Below are 22,866 nucleotides of genomic sequence, written 5' to 3' on the forward strand. Positions count from 1 at the left end.
TTTTTTATGTGAGTGTTGATGACTTGTGGGTTGACTCATTAGTCCTTAGATAAGAGTAGGAGGGGAGTGGGACCCAGAGACTCATACATTTCACATTAGGTCAAAATGTTACCTCCAGATTAAATAGACCTTTTAAGGCTTTTTTAAAGGTTTTTGGTCAACGACCATTAAAGGCCTTAACTTCAATAATTTGGGTTGACTATGAAAACATAAGATATTGTTTACAGGCTTTTTAGACTTGAAGTGGTTCGTTTCAGATCTTAATAAGAACAAAAAGTTTTTTTTTCTATACTTTTAATTTACGAATATCATGTATAGATTAAAAATTGATTACTAAATGAATTATTATATATTTATAAGTTATTTTACAAATTTTTAATATAATTTTATATTTTAAATATGTATTTTATACAAATAATTAATTAATAAATTATTTTTAATGGCTTTTTATTTTTGATATGAAGGAAAGGATTGAGTGATATAACACTATGGAAAAGAGGGATACTTTCCATACATGTGGTATCAATAGTGTTTTAGTAGAAATTAGAGGGTTCGTTTTGAGTCCGTTTTGATTTAAAACAAAAAAAAAAAACAAAACTAATCGAACGGTCTAACTTGTGATTTTGAAAATAAAAAAAATAATGTTAAAATCGGACCGTCTGATTTTTATTTTAACAAATAAAAAAAATAAAAAATATAAATTAGATCCTCCAATTTAGAATTTATTTTTTTCTTCAAGCAAATCGGACCCTCCGATTTGTAGTTTATTTTTTTTATCAAACAAATCGGACCGTCTAATTTAAATAAAATACCATATAAAAAGAACACATAATCTCCCAATAACAATGTATATGTCAGCGAACACAAATATAAATTATGACAATTTTGAATAACAATCTCAAAGGTTAACTGTTAAAATTTTTGGATGGAAAAATACTTTGAAAAATTATACGTATATTAATAGTAAGGTAGTGTTTGGTATGGAGTATTAGACTAACATAAAAAAATTTGAGATTTAGTATTGTGTTTAATAGTTAGAAATTAAAATTAAAATTTTAATTTTAAATATCTCCAAAAACAAAGAAACAAAAAAATTAAAATTTTTAGAATAAAAATTGAAACTTAAAAAAATAATTTCTTTTTAAAATATTTTTATTTTAAATTAATTATTTTAAATTTATTTTCTAATTATGGCTGGTTCAGTTCTTTTACCACCACTTCTATTCTATCGTTGCTGTAAACACCACTATTTTTCATCTTTCACCTTTCAACTCTTCCAAGAGCAAAATTAAAAAATTTTGATAGTGGGAACAAAGTCTATATAACGTGACAATAATTTTTATAATAAAAATATTATGTATTCATAAAAAATTAGCTATCGAATCATCTATTAATTATTATGTATTTATGTATAAATACGTACATTGTTTAACTCGTCTTTAATGCATATTTTATATTTTAATATATATTTTATCGGAAACGTTATTCTATATGTACATGTATTATTGTTATAATTATATTTTATTATTGTAAAATACGATTAGTATTTAAAGTATCTAATTTACAAATTAAAATATTAAAATACTAATTTAAATAATAACATATAATTTAGAATTCTATTTCTTTGGGTTTTGTAATTTAAAAAAAGTAAGTAATATTTTTTTTTGACAGTACAATCGAATTTTCTCTTTTTCTATATATATCAATAAACAATTATTTAGGAATTCACTTTCCAACAATTAAAAGTCTTACTGATATTCATAATTAAAAAGTTATTTTAATTAATGCAGTTACGACAGAAAAACTAAAGCTAATTTAAAAAAATACTCTTTCGAGTCGATTTCTAAGAGAGAACACTAATTTTAAATTGGTTGTTAAGTACCGAAAGCGGAATAAAAAATTATTATCAGGTCAAATTTAATAATTTAATAGAAGCAAATAAATATTGTTGTTGTGCACTACTCAAGAGAAATCCAAATTGTAGTAGAGACACTTGTTCCCGCAACAATATACTTAGAATCGTCTTTGCTCTATTCCATCTCTCTTCTACCACCACATTTCTGCCAACATCCTTCTTTTTAATCGATCACCACCAATACCAATAATATCAACAACAACAATAATATCATAAACATGTCTTAAAATCAAAACAAAGGGAGAAGAAAAGAGAATATAGAAGAAGAAGGAAGGACGAGAAGACAGCAACACAGAAAGAGAAGCCGCCGATACCAAAAATGTGATGGCACGGGTCACTGCAATTGCAATGTGCGTGTTGGGCGACGAAGTCAAAGGTAGTGAATGCTACCTGCGACGACAGCGGAGAGAGAGAGAGAGGGAGGGAGGGAGGGAGAGAGAGAGAGATGGCACTTTGAGTGAAGAGAGTGGCGACCTCTAATGACGTGGGAAGAAGTGACATCGAATTTGTGATATCTGAGAGTCTTTAACGGCGTGATTAAAAAGTGTTATCGTCACTATCACGTGTTTTGTTGGAGGTGATCGTCTTTTACACCAATTTTTACGGTACTACTGACGGTGAGATTGAATGAAAGTGATCTTCACAACTCAATCGTAGCTCTAGGACAGGATAAAAAGGAGAAAGGAAGTGTAGCAAAATTGGATTACGATAGTTAGGGTTTTATTTTCATGTCGAAGTATAAATAAGGGTATTTCAATATATAATAATTTCAGCTTTTGCTTTTATCTTAAATTAAATAGGATGCTGAAACATAATTTAATTTTGTATATTTTATACTAAATACAATACAATACTTAAACTTAGTTGAGTCTCTCTCTCCTAATACTAACAGAAAAATCACTTTTAGAGGCTATTTATTTTATTTTTAGCGGCAAAAAAGTAGCCACTAATGCATGTACCGGCAATTAGACATTAGTCGTCTTATACTTTGTCGTTAAAAGATTTTAGCGACAATTATAACATTTGTCGGCAAAGACCTTTTTAATGGCTGCAAAAAGTATATAATTTTTAGCGGTCATTTTCTTGACAATTTATATGGCCACCAAAAATAATTCTAAAAGTGCAATGTTATTCATTTTTAGCGGCCATTACTATTGCCGCCAAAACGTATTTTACCGACAATTTATATGGCCACTAAAAATAATTTTTAAAATGTAATGTTATTTATTTTTAGTTGTCATTACTATTACCGTTAAAATCTTAAGGATTTTTTAAATTATATTATACTTATTTTCTTAAAAGTAGCGAACTATGTTGTGACAAGAGCAGCAGCAGCGGTTAAAAGACCTTGGCAACGTAAATCTAAGATGAACAAACGATGACAGCGATGCAGATTTGAGGCGGATCAGATAGAAACGAGGTCCAAAGAGAAGAAAAGTTACGGCGGTGGTGATCGACAATAGAGAAAAATTATGCGAATTAACCTAATGTTGATACTTCTCTTTCTTTTTCAGTTTTTCTTTCTCTCTCTGTTTTTCAATTTGATTTAGGGATAATAAAAAGAAAATGATAATAACATTCTGTGACAATAATAGCAATGGCCACTATAATAATTTAAAAATTTTAAAATTACAAGTAATAAAAGATAATAATTTTTTGACAATAGTAATAATGGCCACTATAACATATAATAATATTGGCAAATATATAATTATCGTAAAAATATAATTTAAATTGAAAAATTAATGACTATTATGTTATTACCATTAAAAATTTGTCGTTAAAATATATTTTTTTTGTAGTGTAATTTTTGTCTTTTAGTATTAGCTTTTGTTCTAAATGCAGTTTTTTTTTTAATTATTAAAGAGTGATAAATTTCCAGTAATTTGTTACCTTTTGTGCTTTTATTAACTAATAATACTACAACGGTGTAAATTTGTATGCACTTGATGATCAATAAAAAGATAACTTACTAGAAAAATGAGTAGACAAAAATGGTATGGTTCAAAAACCTTTCTTGATGAAACCACTTTTACCATTGCTAGCTGGTCAAAACAATAATCTTTTTAATTAGCGCGACTATCTTAGATATTTTGAAAATCGATTACTTTTTCTTTCTTTTTAAACATGGACGACAATAACATTTAAACTTAAATTCCTAATATACTATACTATGTATGTATTAGCATAATTTTAGGAGGGTGGATTTTCCCAAATTCTTTTTAATTATTTGGTAAAATATATTTTTTTATTATTTAATATTTTTTTACTTCACTTAAAAAGTATAAGACAAGAGATCATATTTTATTAAATAATTAAAAATAAAATTGAGAGAATTAATTTTTTCAATCTTAATACTTTATTAGTCTGTTTAAAAATTTTTAATGATATAAAATTGAATTGAATTCTAATATTTAAAATAAAATAGTAAAATTATAGAATTGAATTGAATTTCCGTGTTTGAAATATTTATCAAATGAATTAAAATTTTATAATAGACAATGTTATCTTTTATTAAGATAACATCATATTTAACCTCAAATAATAAATATATTTATTTATTAAATTATATAAAATAATTAAAAATTTATATTTTTAATTAAAATTGATTTTAATTAAAACTTGTTCACCTCTGTTAAAAAAACAAAATTTAGATGAATCTAAAAATATTAAATTTAAAAAATATTTATTAATTAAAAAAATTAAATGATTTTTTCTGATTGATTCCAACGACAAACCAACAACAAAAAAATAAACATAAATTATCAAGAATCAATTTGTTGAGTAGTCTAATAATATAGCAAGTAAAAAAATTAATTATTAACAGTAAATTATAGCAACTAATTCATGTTATTAAAATGAAACAAAATTATGCCACTTTTTATTAGTGTCATAATTAATACAACTTCACTTGAAATGTTCAAACATATTAAAAAATGCTTAGTATCATTAATCTAAGTTAAACACATAAAATTTATACGTGTGGAATTTTTTTAGATCTATATAGTAGATCTTTCAAAAAAAAAATAAGTGTATATTATATTAAATAAGTTCAAAGAAAAAAAAAGGAAGAAAATGAAAGTTGTGAAAAAAGAGAGAGTTGTGTTAAAAAGTGAGAAGCATTAAGAGAAAGTGAGCGAGAAAAATTAAGAAAAGGTAATTAGATTATAAAGATATTTTAAACATTTTAAATTTTAAATAAAAATTCAATGAAATTAGATTTTAAATCGAATCTATTCGAGTTGAAATTGATTTTGAGAAAAAATAATTGAATTAAATTGAATTTCATCTAAATTAATTTAAATATTTTTGTTTCAAATACTGAAATTAAATTAAATTCTCATAAAAATTAAATTTTAAATTTTTTTAAAATAAATTAAAAAAATTGAGAGGATTTATTTTTTCAATCCTAATACTTTATGATAAGATCTTTTAAAGTTTAACCTTGAATGATTTTGAGAGGAGAAAGAAAATTAGAAAAGCAGCAACTAATTGAAGTCCTTCCCGCTATAATTAATAAGAAAATATTAGAATATCCACTGTTAAAAAAAAAGTATTAAATGAATTTATTTTTTATTTCTTTAATACTTTTTGGTTTAGTACTATATATATAGTTTCTAAATAAAAATAAAATTAAACATAATTAAAAAGTACAAATAACTTGTTAAAGAAAATTGAATATAATTAGTATTAGGGGTGTACAAATTTCAATTTGATTTGTAGTAGTTGCAATTTTTATTCAAATTCTATCTGCACATCTGCCATTTTTTATTCAAATCTTATCCGAAATTTAGAAATATTATCCAATTTGCAAATCTTATTGGATTATGTAAGTAGTGTTGGATATCAGATTTTATATATGTATATGCGTATTAGATATGTGTAAATCTAAATATAATATATATATATATTTTAAGGTTGGATTTAAATTGGCTCTTAAATATGATTAAGATTTTATATGATTTTATATGATTAAGATTTTATTAAATTTCTTAAAAATTTAATTAGTTCTTTAATATTTTTACGAAGATGATAATAATAAGTTAAACTAAAAAATTCTGTGTTTTTAGAATCAACACTTAAATTTTTAAAGTTTTAATAAATCTTAATAACATGAAAATTAGACAAAAAATTTAAATCACAATAAGTTAATGTATCAGATTAACATGTCGTTAATAAAAATTAATTTAAAGATTAATACATGTGAGTTACGATTATAAATTTTAAGGATCAAATTAACTTTGATTTTAAATTTTGGATTACAAATTGAATATTAATTTGGGTGGAAATGTTCAGCAATTTTAAGTTGAATTATATAAAAAATAACACATAAGAAATAAAAGAAAAAGGAGGAGAAAGATGCTTATATATGTAATTATGCATGCAACGGTACAGCGAGATTTGGTTGAACTTAATTATTAAAAACATTTAGCGGTCAATCATTTATGTATAATTTATTCAGATAAATGATATGAACGCAATATTTTAATAACAATAAAAATTTAATTTTGATGTAAAATAATTATATAATTATATTTATTTTTTAAATAATATTATTTTTTTAATTAAAGATAAGAAGTCTCGAATCTATGACTTTTTAAATAAGTATAAAAAAATTATATTATTTGAGCATAATCTGTTAACTTTTTAATAATTATTTATGCGAGTGAAATCTCAATTTGACTCCTAAAATTTGGTTTTATATTCAGAATGATCTCTACAATTTCGTTGGTCCAATTAGAACCCCCAAATTTATAATTGTGGCTCTAGTTTATTCCTGCGATAATTTCTGTCACCAAAATGCTGATCTAGCGCAATTGCACGTGATGGACACTACGTAAACGATAGCGAATTGGTTTCGCGCGCAAACCCTTTGGAAACCACGTAGTGTAAGGGTTTTCTTGATATTTGGCAACCCGCAAAAAACTAAAACGATGTGGTTTTTAAGGGTTTGGCGCGCGAAACCAATGTGCCGTCGTTTAAGTAGTGTCCACCGTGTCATACAATTATATCAAATCAACATTTTAGTGACGGAGATGATTGTAGAAATAAGTTAAATTTGGGAGTTCTAATTGAAGTCAATAAAATTTGGGAGTCATCTTGAGTATCAGACTAAATTTTAGAGGTCAAATTGAGATTTAACTCTATTTCTGCGTGTAAGAGATAATTATTTTTATTTAATTGATATTACGTAATTGTATTGGATCAAAATAAATTCTAATAATAATAATAAAAATAAAGGAACAAAGATAGAAGAAGGGGATGCAACGTATTGAAATCTTAGCTGCATTGATCATCCAAATCTGAGTGAATAATGGGAGACGAAGCAAGCCACGAACATCGTGATCAGGGTTCATTAGCAGCTCCTTTCGTTTTCTTGGTGGTTGCTTCTGTGCAGTTTTCATACTTTTGTCTTGATTACTTGAAGAAGGTACCTCTCTATTTTTCATGTCTCTCACCATTCTAATCATAATTTCAATCAAACCCTACGATGTTAACCCATTACATTCATCTTCTTATTAAGATCCAAAAAATGCGAATTAGATAATCTGATTTTCATGCAGAAACTTATATGCGTAGAAAATCATCAAATTAAAGAGTTGCACGTGTTGATTTGATAATACTCATTTGTTTAATTAGTCACATTATTGTTTCTCTTTGCCCCCTACTACAGAAGGGATCTGTTAATGATAAGCAAAATCAGCTTCGTGCGGAAATAAAAGGCCTTTTGAAAGAGGCAAAATTATTGTCACAGTGAGTAACTCATATGCTTTAATGTGCTATAGATCTGATCTGTGTAATTTTGTTTCTTAGTTTAGTCATCATGGATTCAGGCATGAGTACCTTTCCTTATTTAATTTTTGGATTCTATCATATCTTTCAAGTTAACATGGTTAGATTCTGAATAAATGAGTATCAAATATTATTAAGGAAGAATTCAGTGTATTCACTCAACAATTGAAGTAACTCCAATATTAGAAATAACAAAAGAGGAATGCTATAAGGCCATAAGAATTTATTGTTTTTGGTCATCAATTAGCCATCAATGTTCAAAAGTGTGGGCTAAAATATGATGTTAGATTACTAAATTAAAGGAATTGGGTTGATGGTTAAAACTGATGACTAAAAATAATAAATTATGATGACTATCTGGTATTTTTCATAAAGCAATAAGGCCCGAAGGAGAAGCACGTGTGCAACTGGCCCCAAGGTTGCTCTGGACCACCATCCGTGCGAGTTGCTCCCCACCAAGAGCTTGTCTCTTTGAATCAACCGCGAGACAGGGGCTCCTGGGAGGCCAGCATTCGCCCTCTCCTCATGGCTTAAGACGGGCTGGGTGGGGTGGGTTTTGGTGACACTTAGGCAGACGCGCTCTCAACCTAAGGGCTTTGGGGCTCTGTCTTGCCTCTCCCATTGTTTTCATAGCTTTGATACCTCTGGAGGCTGGGATGTTACACCTCAGGATCGTAGGAACTCCGGCATATTTATCTAAAAATGTTTGGACATGCTTGTTATAGAAGTGGATAGAAGGATGGACGACAAAGAAAGTTAACTAACATGAGTAGAGATTAAATCACTGGAAAAGAGATGGCCGAAGATTTATTGTGTTTGAGTATTTATGTGTGTTATTAGTTTAGAAAACATTTGTCTTGTGTATATATCTGAGTAAAAGAGAGCATTTTGGCCACTTGTTTGTGCTGTTAGGCCAGCAACCTTTGCACAAGCTGCAAAACTTAAAAGATTGGCAGCTACCAAGGAGAAGGAACTTGCAAAATGTGAGTTCATTTTCTGTTGAAATCTTCTTTAAAATTTTTATTTTGCATTTTGCATGTTATTGATATAAATTGACATGTTGCAATTTCATACTTTTAAGAATTTTGAACCTGTATTTTCTAGGTCTTTTTTCATCGACATTGTAATAACACTATGCATTAAGCTCAACTTTGATAGAAAAATATATTGATTATCAGTTAGAAAACAACATCAAGTCATATAATACTTCTTATATGTAGTATCTATCTTCAATTTTGATCTTTCATATCCTTGATTCTATCAATTGTTTGATAAAACTTAACAATAATCAATGTCATTACCTAAAAGATTGTTAAAAACCATACTTTATAAACTATTGTGCAGTTCAAAATATGCATCACAGGGATTATGCTTTGTATACAAAACTGATGCTTGTCACAAAGGTATCTCAAGATACAACTTTTTCTCATGTTAATTTCTTGTCAAAATTTAAGCTCATGTGATACTTATTATTTGTTTGTTTTATGTAGTATGTAACATATGCACTGCTGCTCTTTTGGTTCTGGCATGTTCCTGTGGCTAGCATTTCTATGCAACTTGTGCAACCATTTGGTAAATGCAATTATGATGATATGCATTATTACTTCAATTTAATTTTAGTATGTTACATTAATTAATGAACCCTCTCATACATTACTTTCTTGGATTTCTGACATTATGAAACTGGCATGAGCCGCATGAGTCATTTTTATTTGAATTCTAAACATATTTTACACTCTTTGCAGGAAGACTTTTATCTTGGAACACTTCAAGAGTTCAAGAAAACCATGCTACGGTAAGTAATAATTAGTATCTTAAGCTTTGTATTCTCTTGAAACATGTTATTCCGCCGTCATTTTTATTAGGGGTGACTCTTGCTACTACCCTGAATCATTAACCCTTGTATTTAATATAAGGAATTAAAATTAATGTTAGATTAAAGAAGTGTGATACTTGTCTTGAATGTTACTCCAATTCAAATCTTGAGCCAATGTTTTGGGATATTTAGTCATTTAATTAGGTGCAATACATATACACTAGCAATATAAGGTGCAACACTAAAACCATTTGGAAACACTTTGTTTTAGTGATTCAAAGATTGATTTGAATGTTATTTGTCACATGATCAGATGTATTAAATATACCCATTCTCTTGTTCAGTATATTAAATTGAGTTACTCTTCTCTATCATTAGATATAGTTTATGACCTAAATCAGTGAGTTTTATCCCTCATCTATAATGGTGGAGTCCTGCTAGGGAGCCAATGGAATATTTGTACAATGTGTACAATAAACTATTTATTTGGCCCAATATGAGTTAAAAAATGAACATCCTCATACTATCCACAATAAGTCAATAACCATCCGGATACTAGAAATAATAAACATCTCATGTTATCCCAAAAGCTTAAGCTGATTTTGGGATTCACCAAGGATCGAACTCTTGACCTTTCAGATCTAGAGTTCTAATACCGTGTCATGATACCACTCATCCCAAAAGGTTAAGCCGATGGAAAAATGTAACACTAATGGTTATATCTCTAATACTGAATCGGACATTCTTAAACCTCCATTATACACATTGTACAAATATTCCATTGGCTCCCTATACTTCCTCAAGGGTGAATAACGTGAATCAGTTTAGCATACGAGAAAAAATGAGTACAAAAAACTTAAAAACATTTTTTTTATAGTATTAAAAATGATTAAAACATTATTTAACAAAGATATGTAATTATATATAAACTAACTACTAAAAATTTTGTATCTTAAACTCCTAACTCATTAATCTGAAGCAATTTTTCAGCATGATTTTTATATATAATCTTAATAAATAGCATTATAATTTATTGTACAAGAAATTGATAGGTAATTCTAACTGTTGTTACATATATATGCAGATTGGGATAATATCATGGTTAGTAGTATCTGCCAGGTTTTGCAGATTTGTCCGTAAAGCTTATAGCTAATAGCAGGTAGTGTCATGATTTTTCCTCAAAACAATATCAAATGCAGAAAGTTGCTTGGACTGCAATCTTGGATCTTAAAATGTAACCAACATCACCTTAAGCTTTGTACCATCATGATTTTGTTTTTTAATTCTTAAAAGTTAAAACCTTGGCTGGTTGATCAGTCTTGCTACTTGTAATACTTCATTTATTTTTGCCATTGATTTTTACTTTTTTATTTATTTATTTTTTAATAAGCCCAGGCTAAATACCTTCTTGAGAATCCACTTTGAATGTGGATGTGCCAGTAAAATTTTCATGTCATAGGCATTTATCTATTTTTTCTCCATGAAAATATAATTTGTACTTGGTAAGAAATTTCATCATTTACTAAATATTTGGTGAGGAAAGAAAATAAGAAGGAAATGATATAAAACTGGAATTCTCCTTCCTTTATTTCTTTGATACATTGAATGAGATTTGAATTTCTCTCATTTTGCTAAACTGCTAACTATCTGAATCACTCACGAGCCACCACTATACCACACTTTTAGTGGCTGGAAATTTTAGTTATCCATATCATTTGTTTGCAGGACAAAAATAAAAAAAGGGGAAAATAATAACCTTTAAATATACTGTCACAACTTCTCATAATAATTTTACACAAGTTTTTAATCACATAACAATACGTCAATAAAAATATCTTTTTTTATATTAACGACGTAAATAATCATTAAAAAATAGGCATAATTAAATGATTATGTAAATTTTTTTATACTATATTAAAATTAAACTCTTAAAAAAATTAAAACTTCCTAAAAGAGTTAAATAACTATAAGTATTCTAAGTTTTTAACCTGTGAATCAACATTAATGTTTTAATTATTAAAAACAGAAAAGCTCTGCATACAAGCGATTAGGGTTTGTAAGCATTACAAGTCAATTAACCAATACCCCCCAAAACGCGCTGCAAGTGTTACGTCCCATACACGCGCTATATAAAGATCTTGCGTATATATAACTAACAAATTTAAAAGATTTGTTTCCTTCTTCGTTCTCCTTCTTTCCAAGTTTGCTCGTTCTTCTTCTCCTTTGTCCCCCTACTTTTTCGATTGTTCTTTTTCCTCTCCTTTCTCACTGGTTTGTTCTTTGTCATTGACGTTATTTCCTCTCTCTGTAACTCCAGTTTCGTTTTCTTTTCGATTTCTGGTTTCTGAAATCAAAGTTTGAACTCGTTTTGAAGATAATGGATGATTCAACCTCAGATTGTCAACTGAATCAAGGCGAAGTGGATTATGAATTTGAATCTAACGAAGTTCCTGAGATTCGATTTACATACGATTACTCTGAATTTTGTTGCAGTTATTTGTATAGCATTGTGTAGCTGAATAATTCGTGAACATTGACTGTGAAACTAACGCGTGAACATAAATCTGTGGATTGAATCTAATGTATTAGTTTTGATTAATTATCTGCAATTTATAGCAGACGCTTGGGTGTAGATCAGAATTTTTTAGGTGTATTTTTGGGGGAAGTGTGGGTGTATTTACAGTTTATGGCTTTTTTGTTATTTTTAGTTGAGTTGTTGTCGTTCGGGTGTATTATATCAGACATGATTGTGTGTATTTTTTTGTTTTTGACATGGTGTATTCTGCAGCCTCTCTGTTGTTGATGACCAGTTTGTTCCTATTTTAGTTGAGTTGTTGTCGTTCGGATGTATTATATCAGACATGATTGTGTGTATTTTTAGTTTTTGACATGATGTATTCTGCAGCCTTTCTCTGTTGTTGATGACCAGTTTGTTCCTATTTTAGTTGAGTTGTTGTCGTTCGGGTGTATTATATCAGACATGATTGGGTGTATTTTTAGTTTTTGACATGGTGTATTCTGCAGCCTTTCTCTATTGTTGATGACCAGTTTGTTCCCAAGGTTGGAATGACCTTTACCACCATTGAAGATGCTGGACAATTTTACAGGAACTACGCCAAGGCTGCAGGTTTTTCTATAAGAGTTCGGAGCACAAATAGGAAGGGAAACGAGATTAAGAATCAATTGATTACATGTAGCAGAGAGGGAAAATGGAAATCTAAAATATCTCCGACCGAGAAGACGAATCCGACAGCCGGTTTAAACTGTCCTGCAATAATTTATATACACACATTGAAGGATGTTGGTGCTTGGATCATTTCAAAGATTGTGCTGGATCATTCACACCCTTGCTGTCCAAGTAAAGCAAAGATTCTCAAACAGCACAGGGAACTAAGCATGTCCATTCGTCGTACAATAGAGAATAACGAGGAGGCTGGTATTAGACCAAGCAAAACTTACCAATCATTTTTTGCGGCTGCCGGGGGTCATCGCAAGTTAAATTTTATTGAAAATGATGTGAGGAATTACATTACGAGAGAAGTGCGTAATGTTTTCGAACAAGAAGATGCAAAGAAATTCGGAAAATATTTGTTAAGAATGAAAGAGAAGAATCAGAAGTTCTTTTTTGAGCTTGAACTCGAGGAGAATCAATCGATTAAGCTGACTTTTTGGGCCGATGCAAGAAGTAGAGCTGCCTTTGAGTATTTCGGAGATGTTATTTCATTTGACACCACCTACAATACAAACAGGTAACAAACTGTCCCTGTTTATAATGCTAAATTAATGTATTTTTATGAATCCACGGCAGAGGTGTATATTGGGTGTTTTTGGATGTATACAAAGCATTTGTTGGGTGTACCTAATTATTTTCCATTCTGCACTATGGTAATTTGTTTCAGGTATAATTTGGTTTGTGGTTCTTTTGTCGGGGTGAATCACCACGGTCAGTCAACACTTCTTAGATGCTCTTTGATGAAAAACGAAGAAATTGAATCATTCAAATGGTTATTTCAATGTTGGCTTCGTTGCATGGGAGGAAATGCTCCGAAAGGGTTTCTCACCGATCAATGCGCATTAATGAAAAGGGCTTTAGAGGCCTGTATGCCAACAACAATTCACCGTTGGTGTATTTGGCACATCATGAAGAAGATTCCAAGTAAATTAAACGGGTACAAGGGACACGTAGAAATTGAACAAGAAATGAGCCAAGTTGTTTGGAACTCTCATAGTAAAGACTCATTTGATAGTAATTGGAATAATTTTCTGCTGAATTTTAGTCTTGTGGACAATAAGTGGCTTTCAGGTAATCTTTGTTTAAAATCTGCAGCAGAGGTGTAAATTTAATTTTTTCGGGTGTATTTATAGTCTGTGTTTGGGTGTATTCTGCAGATCTCTATGAAGACCGTCATATATGGGTTCCAATCTATCTGGATCACCACTTCTGGGCATGTATGAGAAGCACACAAAGGAGCGAGAGCATGCATTCATTTTTTAACAATTTTATTACCCGAAACAGCTCGCTTATTCAATTCGTCAAACAATACGATAATTGCCTCGGAAGCAGGGAGCAAGCAGAGAGAGAATCAAATGCTGCAGATTTTTATATGGTCATATCGTGTGTAACCGAATTCTCCATTGAAGCACAGTTTCAAGATGTGTACACTCATCAAAAGTTTAGGAAAGTCCAAGCACAATTCAGAGGAAAGGCGAATTGCATCACTAGATTAACAAATTCTGCTCTAGGCTATTTAGTATACGAAGTTGGAGAACAAGTTTCCAGCTTAATATTCAACAAGTTTGTGGTTACTTACGACACAGTAGCAGTCGAGGTAAAATGCCAATGCTTATTATTCGAGTCGAGAGGGATATTGTGCCGTCACGCACTAAGCGTGTTAAGCTTTGAACGAGTAAGCCAAGTGTCACCTAGATATATACTGGAACGATGGAGCAAGAAGGTAAAGAGGCGACACACACACATCAAGAGCAGCCACGACGAGCCACTGTTGGAGTCAAGAAACAAGAGGTTTGACCAATTGGTTTTTTGTTCGCAAAATATTTGCGAATTTGCATCAGAATCGGAGGAGCTGACTGCAATTATGCACCGTGCGTACGATAACGTCATGGTTGAGATGGAATCATTGAAAGCCAAAAGGAATGGCACATCTTCTTTATCTCACGAAGATGCCAACTTGAAATCCGTTAACGAGCTTCAAAGCCCTCCAAGGATTCGAACAAGAGGACGTCCAAAAAATAGGCTAGGTTCAAAGTTGGACAAACAGATTGCAAATGCCATAAAGAAGAAGAAAACGAAAGGTTTAAACGAGGTAAAAGTGATGTTCTTTAAATATGTGGTGATTGAGTTTATTTTTCTCGTTAATAGTTTAGCTAATATGTGAGTTTGTTATATTCAGTTAAACCTCTTTGATGCTGCATCAGTGGTGCATTCAAATTATAGCCAATATCAAGGACATGTTATGAATTATCAGTTCAGGGTACTAGCAGCAGCGGATAACTCTTTGGGTGTGTAGTTACGGAATATGGGTGTAAAAGCACTGTTCTTTTGGGTGTATTTTTGTGAATTTTCTTGTTTTTCACATTTTACATATAGATACATATATATACTTCAGAATCTTGTTTTTATGTTATAAAATACTATTTTTTTTTACAACGATTTAAAGGTTTTAGGTATTAGGGTTTAGGGTTTTAGGGTTTACGGGTTAGGTTTTAGGGTTTACAGGTTAGAGGTTAGGGTTTAGGTTTTAAGTGTTCAGGGTTCAGGGTGTTAGGGATAAAGCATCAAGGGGGATAGATTTTTGGGTGTATATTCAACTTTCTTTGGGTGTAAAAAATGGCAGGTTATGGGTGTATAGTTGGTTTGATGTTTTCCTTCATATTATAGTACCTATAATTCATACATTTTGAATACAGCAGAGAGAGTTTAATTATTGAAAGAAATTTCACAATAAACTAGATTATAATTGGAAAATTTTTACAGCATGTGTTCAATTTGTTATAGGACTATATAACATTTATATTAATCAGTGTCAACATCCTTAGAATCTATCTGGCAATATGGACTCAATAATAACGAGAATGGCTTGGACAGTCTTATTGCATTACTTCCCCTAATGGTTTCAGCTTTGTCTAGATTCATGTCATGGAATAGAATCCGGGAAGCATATTCCACTCTAAAGTGGTCCACCTCGTGCTACAGTAAAAAAGAATATTTTGTTTAATCAACCATGTTAATTGAGTAATGTAATACAGAGTTATTTAGTTTTCAACATATTTGCCTGGGTCCAATTGTCCCACTCATACTTCCGCCTTTTAATGTTTGCGGGCTCAAATATCTCAAGCCACTTCATTACGTAGATAGCACAGTCATAGCTAAAAACAAAGAAAATAAATTACAAATTACATATAGGAAAGTTTAATTTTCAGAGTGAAAGATTTATACCTTGTCTTTTGGTCCGAGATGTGAAGGTATGGTGGCACAATTTCCTTGTCCTTGTCCCTTGATTTTAGAGGTGCCCCCAATATATACTTTAATTCGTGAAATTACATATCCCTTAAAAGACGTAACAAATCAGTAATACATGAATAATTTCAATAATGGGATACACCCAAAGGAGCACAAAGTTACACCTTATATTGAACAGAAATACACCCAACTATTAAAATACAGAACACAGAAACAACTTACAATGAATGTATTCAGGGCAATTCTCTCATCGGACGGAGATTTCGTGTGATATTGGTCGACTATATAAAATTTTCGCTTTCTTGTATCAGCAAACCATAACCACCAATGCTGTGAATGTCAAACAGGTGCAAATATCTGAAATATGTTCAGATTGAACACTGTTTTAATTTATTTGGTACGTAAGTAAAAAAGTGGTAACAAGAAGTTTTAGAAATGAAAACTTACATAACGATGGGATGTTAATTTTTGAAGGTCCAAGAAGGGTATAAATATTGGGTAGTCTTCCACCCTGAGCGGCTTATTGTTTTTAGGCTGTAAGAATACCCCATGTGGATGATTTACAAGGGCCATGTTCTGCAAAAATTGTGAACAACCAAATGAATACAGAAAATACACCCAAACAACAACTAACACCCAATTGAACACAAAAAATACACCCAAATGAATAAACAAAATACACCCAATATAAGACAAAAAATACACCCTAAAGAATGCAGAAAATACACCCAAAATTCGTTGAAGCAACCCTTACCACAATATCAGGGGAGAGATAGTATACTTCTTCTTGAAACATTTTAATCTTTTGTTGGTTTAGGATGAAGCACATGGCAGAAACAATTTAGAAAAAGATGCCGAAATCAATTTTACATCAATCAGGATTGTAGTTAATTTTGGTGATAAAAACATTAATGTTGTTGTAATATTACCTTAGCTTCTATATGCGTTTCAGGCGCGAGTGATGCAAGGTGGAGTTTTGATAGAGTGTATATATCTTGGGCTTGGAGTCTGCAGACGTTGTCAAACTCATTAGTTAGCCCATTTGCGTAGGTCTTCACTCGTATAGCCCAGTGGTAGCATTTCTCTTTCATGTCAGAACTATTTTCATTTGTCCTCGCAGGAGTTTTAAACTTCTCAAAACTCTCTGTCCCACTTTCCTTTGGAATCTGCGGACTTTTTTCTTTTTTTTGTCACCCCACCACTTGCAATTTTTTGTACCAGATCCCCTAATTGTTTTAGCAGTTTTAGGGTTTCTGGAGTTTTTGCCCTGTCTCCATCTTGCGTTGACGCTCCCTCCTGCGTTGCTGTTTCTTCTTGGCTTAAATCAGTCAAGCCAAGGCTGAATGATGACATCAGATCTGTTTTAAGAACATACGATGATGTTCGTGCCATCATCATCAGCGCAGCAGCCTAATTAAAATTTAATTAGATCTATTTTTAGCAAATCACATCAATTAAAATTTTGATGCATTCCATCTAATCAAAACCGCTCAATAAAATATGATAGTATTTTTATTGTTAAATTAAGATATTAATTAAATATATTTAATTGGTTATACATTTTATTATCTTATTCATATACTATTATTATTTAGTAACCATTTTAAGAATGTAAAATGAGATTAATTTATGTTACCAAATAAAAATTACTTCTAATTTTTAATAATAAAATTTTATTTTTTAAAATCTGATCGATGAAATCCAAACCGCAATAGTTTGGATTGAATTACATTGGATTTGATCTAAAAATAAAATTAAATTAATCTAATTTAAACGACAACAAATTATGTGCTTCATACCAAATTATTTATTTATTTGGCAAACTCTCTTGGTCTGCGGCATAATTTTTTTTATCACTAATTGGACATTTGAGTTCTTTTCTTTTTTGTCAGGGGCACCTTCATTTAGACTAAGGTGTCAATGGCACCCTTGCGGCTACGGCCTTGCCTCTTCTTAGTGACAGAGAAATAAAGACCAGATTATTCATTCCATTTAATAGAATTATTATAGAAAGCAGTCTGAATCCCGGTCTATTTAGCTATTTTTGGACTTAACCCGGTCTGATTGTTTTTTTTTTTACCTGAACCGGTCTGATTGTTTAGATAGACACAGATCGCGTGATCCCTTCAAGCCTCATCCAACCACTTAGCCCAACACTAAACAATCAACTGGAGTTAGAAAATTATAGCTTTGGGCCAAGCCTAGAGAAGAGGCCCAAGCTACGTTTCCTCTCTTTGACCACCCACCTAATTCGATTTATAAGCAAACTGAGAGAAAGAAAATCACATGAGATGGCTAGGGTTTTCGTTTCGTTTCTGCAATCTGCATCTTGTTCATCGGTAGGGGTTATGTTTTTGTTTTTGTGCAACGGATTATGAGGGCTGAGGCGTATAGGGGAGAGCAGTTATGTTAATTGTGGCTCTGAAATACTCGTAGGTTCTCTACGGGGTGCCCTGCCTTCAAAGCCCTTCACAGCAATATGGCATCATAGTACGGGTTTTGTGCTTTGTGGCGTCCTGGGGAGGGGCATTTTGGATTTTCGACTTTGGTCCTTAGAAAGCCCTTGCTTTCATTCGCCAAAGTCCACTCTCCGATTCCCTTCCTCCGCCACACTCTTCACCACGAATCCGCCTCCAAACGCCATTACATTTCAAATACCACTTTTTTCCTTCTTATTTGTTTTTTAATGGAAGTGGATTAACCATATTTTTGAGAGTTTTCTACTGAGTCTATACTATACTGTTTGGGAACTACCTGAAGCTAATACAGTAATACTTGAGTTTTGTTAGATTATTTTTGCGGAAAATTTTTGTTGGGATCTAATTAATAACAAATACTGAAATACACGAAGCCTTATGCCACATGCTCTATAGTTTTGTAGAAGTTGCTGACTAAAAAAGATGAGGAATATCAAAATTAGTTTCTGATAAATTTTTTGCAAGACAGTTAAGACTTCAATAAATTTTAATTAATAAATTTTTATTTTGTAAGATAAATTAGTTTTCACATAAAATTGTTAATATATAATGATCTGAAAATAATTGCTAGAGATTAATTTATCTATTTTATTTTATCAAAATTTTATGTTAGGATTAATTTATTTAATAAATTAAAAGATTATATATTAATTTGATAATTTAAATTTGTTCAAGACTAAACATCTCAATAATTCAAAACTTATTGAATTTGTTAATGAAATATTCAACTTAGCATGGCTAACGAAATGTTGATATTTTGCACCTTTTGATATGGTGTAGCCATCAACACCGGTTGTTTGACTCGGACAACGCAATATTTAGAAGGGTAGAGGAGGATGCAATTGAAGTGTTTCCTGTATTGTAGCTTTTACGTAATTTAATTTGGACAATTGTGATTCTGATTCAATGGTGTTATCCAATCCTATTACTGCATCCAATTCTGCTCGTATTTTTTTCATTGTCTCTGGATTAGTGGATTCTGTGTTAGCCTTGCCATCACCAATAACATTGTTCTTGATGTGGTTTCAGTTCCACCCACCATTGCATCCTGTATAAAAAGAATCATTTAGTTAATTACTTGGGTTGGTGTCATAACAATATCTAGACATGAATTTTAGTTCTTGTGTTTGATTAATGTACTTTGTAAGTTAGGTTACGTTTGATTAATGCATCTGTCTATCCACTAGAGACATGGAGACATGGAGACAGTGGCACGTGTATATTGTTTGTTTGCTGAAAAACAAAATTTTAATAGACATAGTTATACACAGTAACACAGATAAAAATTCCTAACCTTCATAACTCACCCTCTCCTCCCTATTTCAATTCCTTCTACCTTTCTACCTCCCATTTATTACTGTCTTTTCCTTCCACCATTATCCCTGTGGCCACTACAAGCACTGCCACTTCTCTCTCCACCCTCCACCCTCTTTGCCGCCACCCCTTGCCTCCTTCTCAACGTTGTTGTCGTCGCTATTGTCATTGTGTCTTTGCTCACCTTTCTTCCTCCTTCACTTGCGTCGACGCCTCCTTCCCTCCAAATCTATATTCGCCGTTGCCCTCTTCACTCGTCGTCCATTGTATTGCCCCCTGCCATCACTATCGTCATGCTGCCTCGCCTTCAGATTTTCCTTGGGCCGCCTGTCTTCTTTGTCGCTCGTGCCGACGCCTCCATTACCTCGCCTCCAAATATGCCTTCACCCGCCTCTCTTTCTCCTTGGCTCGCGCCGGCATCGACGCCTCTGTTGCGTCTCCCTACATATAGATTTGTCTTCGCCGCTTTCAGATCCGGCTATTCTCCCTCACATCCTTCTTTTTTTTCCTATATTTTTTGTGCCTATTATTCTCTCACTGGGTATATTTTGTTCAAGTTTCCTTTCTTTTCCTGTCTGAATCTCTATTTCAATTTTTTTATATAAAAAATTATTGATTTGATTATTATATTAAAAATTTTGATGATAATTCATTATTATTTGGACTAAGGTTCTCAAACATGCATTAATATACAAGATCAAGCAACATTACAAGGTTAAGAAATATACACCCATGGACAAGCAAATATTAGAACAGTTGCAACTGTTGACTATATTACAGTATATCAGTTCAGAAATATACACCCAACAAATTATGCCATATATACCCAACAAATTACTCTATATACACCCACCAAAATTATGCAATATACCCCTAAAAATCAGTTACCAGAAGAACTAGAACAACAAGAACAATAACACCTAGAACAACTAAGAAGAACAGTATAACCTAGAACCAAGAATAACAGTAAAACCTAGAACAAGTAGAACATTATAAACTGTAAAATGAGACGTAGAACAATAAGAACAGTAAAACCTATAAGAACGTAGAAGAACAGTAAAACCTAGTTCTTCGATTTTCGAAATGTGGAAAATATACAAGATGAGTAAAATAGTAACGTAACGTACCTTGAGTATTATAACTTCGTTTTTTCTGGAGATTGTTGATGGAGAGTTCTATGATGTGTTGATGGAGAGTTCTAATCTTCGCGACAATTGCTATCTCTGCAGTTTGCAATGTTGCTCGAAAATGGACGGTTTGTGTTTTCTTCGAATGGCTTGGAGAAGGGGAAGAGTGCACCATTAAGGAGCGGTTTTCGCGAAGCGCAATTGTTGATTGGAGCGCGTGAATTTTAAGCTCCATTCAAAGTAATTGAGTGCGCGTGTGAATGAAGTGTGGGCTGGAAACTTGTATAACTTGTAGGGCCTTTTTGCTTGTATGTGTAGCAGGCCCGTATTAAAAAATATACATATTATTCTCCTAGTATAGAGTTAATCCTCGTATTAGTCCGAAGAGTTGAAGTTACACTTATATTTTAATTTAGTCTCACTACAAAAAAAATACTGAATACCGTTAAATTTACTGGCAAAAAAATAAAAAGAATTCGCTGGTAATTATAGTATCGCCAGATGTTCCGTTAGATTAAATTCGACGGTATAAATCTTGCTGGTAACTTGTAGCGAATTTAGCATCGGAATATGATGGTTTATGGGTCAAAAATCTGATGAACGTTGCCGGTAAAATAAATCTGACGGTAACGTTGGCATTTGGCACCATAAATTGAGCCTTACCGTCGGAAAAATCCAACAAAAAATGTTTTTTTTTAAATAGTTTGAATGCGACGTCGGAATTTTTCGTCTGTAAATCCGCCGGTAGCATCAATATATATTTTTTCCCAATCTATGATGGACACCAATAATTAATAATTGATAGTCAACTCTCAATTAACAACGAATAAATTAGTATTTTATCTGAAAACAGTGATTTATATATGAGGTAAAATATCAAATATACAGAATGTAAACATGAAATAAAAGTTTGAAAATGAAATATATAAGATAGAACTATATTGACATTAATCTTATTCAGATTCATCATCTTCTTCCTTTGGTTTGGCATCCTCCTCTTCTAAGGTAATTTCCTAATCATCGAACTTGTTTTCTTCTTCTTCGTCTCCATCAACCCCTTCTTCTTCTTGAAGATCGTCGTTGTCAAGTGGTAATGTGTCGTCATCTACCCTAAGGTCAATGATGTCATCATCCATAATAGATTAACGCCGACCTAAGGGTGATCATATCACCAGTATCAATCAACATTTTCGAATGAGTTGAATCATGAATTTGGAAAGGTTCCTAACCCCAAATAAGGCAAATAGTATACTTGTCGTGCATTTTGAGGTAGAATAAAAGGATCGTAGTGCCTATATTTTCTGGTCACATTTACTTCATGATATTGTAGTTCTTGTGCTTTCGTGTTCTTGTCGCGAACTTGGATCATACCTTGTACGTAGTGCGACCAAAATACTCTAATTGAATTATATTGTGCAACACACCATACCAATCAGAATGACCACCGCCTGAATCCTCAAGAACCCAGACCCGATATTATCTGTTTTCTTTCCAACCTACCATTGTAAAGAATGGAACCAAAACCATTAACATTATATATTGGGTAGCTGGTGCCCTTATTTATTGGACCCCAACTAAGTCCAACTAGTTCCGAATCTGTTGTGTCAGCTAGGTGCACTTTGATGTATTTTTTGATCCAAGGAAAAAAATTATTCAGTGATGTATTAGGATTTGTTTCTTGGAATAACATAGAATACAATAGGATAAATAACAAAATTTCAGTGTAATGAAGTTTTGATTAGATGACGAATATAGGATCCTCAAAGTTTTAATTTACAAAATTTGGTTCTCCAATTTGGCATTTGTGACTCACGGCAGTCTCTGATCCTATTTTCGTCACAGAACCATTAACGACATGTTAAGATAGACTAACGTCTAATACACTAGACTCCCTATGAATATCTGACATGGAAATTAATTTTTTTACCTCAATATACTCTTTA

At 31.6% G+C, this 22,866-nt stretch overlaps 1 protein-coding gene across 1 annotated transcript; it reads left to right on the forward strand.

Annotated features, from left to right (window-relative positions):
* Positions 1–7,183: 7,183 nt before the first annotated feature.
* Positions 7,184–10,957, forward strand: LOC107487336 (protein GET1). Its single transcript, XM_016107952.3, has 7 exons — positions 7,184–7,346; positions 7,590–7,669; positions 8,621–8,691; positions 9,053–9,111; positions 9,199–9,280; positions 9,454–9,503; positions 10,609–10,957. The coding sequence occupies exons 1-7, from the start codon at positions 7,230–7,232 to the stop codon at positions 10,675–10,677; spliced, it is 528 nt and encodes a 175-aa protein (XP_015963438.1). The 5' UTR covers positions 7,184–7,229; the 3' UTR covers positions 10,678–10,957.
* The last annotated feature ends 11,909 nt before the right edge of the window (positions 10,958–22,866 follow it).

This window comes from Arachis duranensis, chromosome 5 (genome assembly GCF_000817695.3).
Source record: "Arachis duranensis cultivar V14167 chromosome 5, aradu.V14167.gnm2.J7QH, whole genome shotgun sequence".
NCBI lineage: Eukaryota > Viridiplantae > Streptophyta > Magnoliopsida > Fabales > Fabaceae > Arachis > Arachis duranensis.

What these genes read in the sequence shown, in the direction of transcription:
- LOC107487336 (XM_016107952.3), top strand. Translation starts at nt 7,230, where the DNA reads ATGGGAGACGAAGCAAGCCACGAACATCGTGATCAGGGTTCATTAGCA. An exon ending in GTCTTGATTACTTGAAGAAG is followed by an intron (nt 7,347 to 7,589) that starts GTACCTCTCTAT and finishes CCCCTACTACAG; the next exon opens with AAGGGATCTGTTAATGATAA. An exon ending in AACTGATGCTTGTCACAAAG is followed by an intron (nt 9,112 to 9,198) that starts GTATCTCAAGAT and finishes TGTTTTATGTAG; the next exon opens with TATGTAACATATGCACTGCT.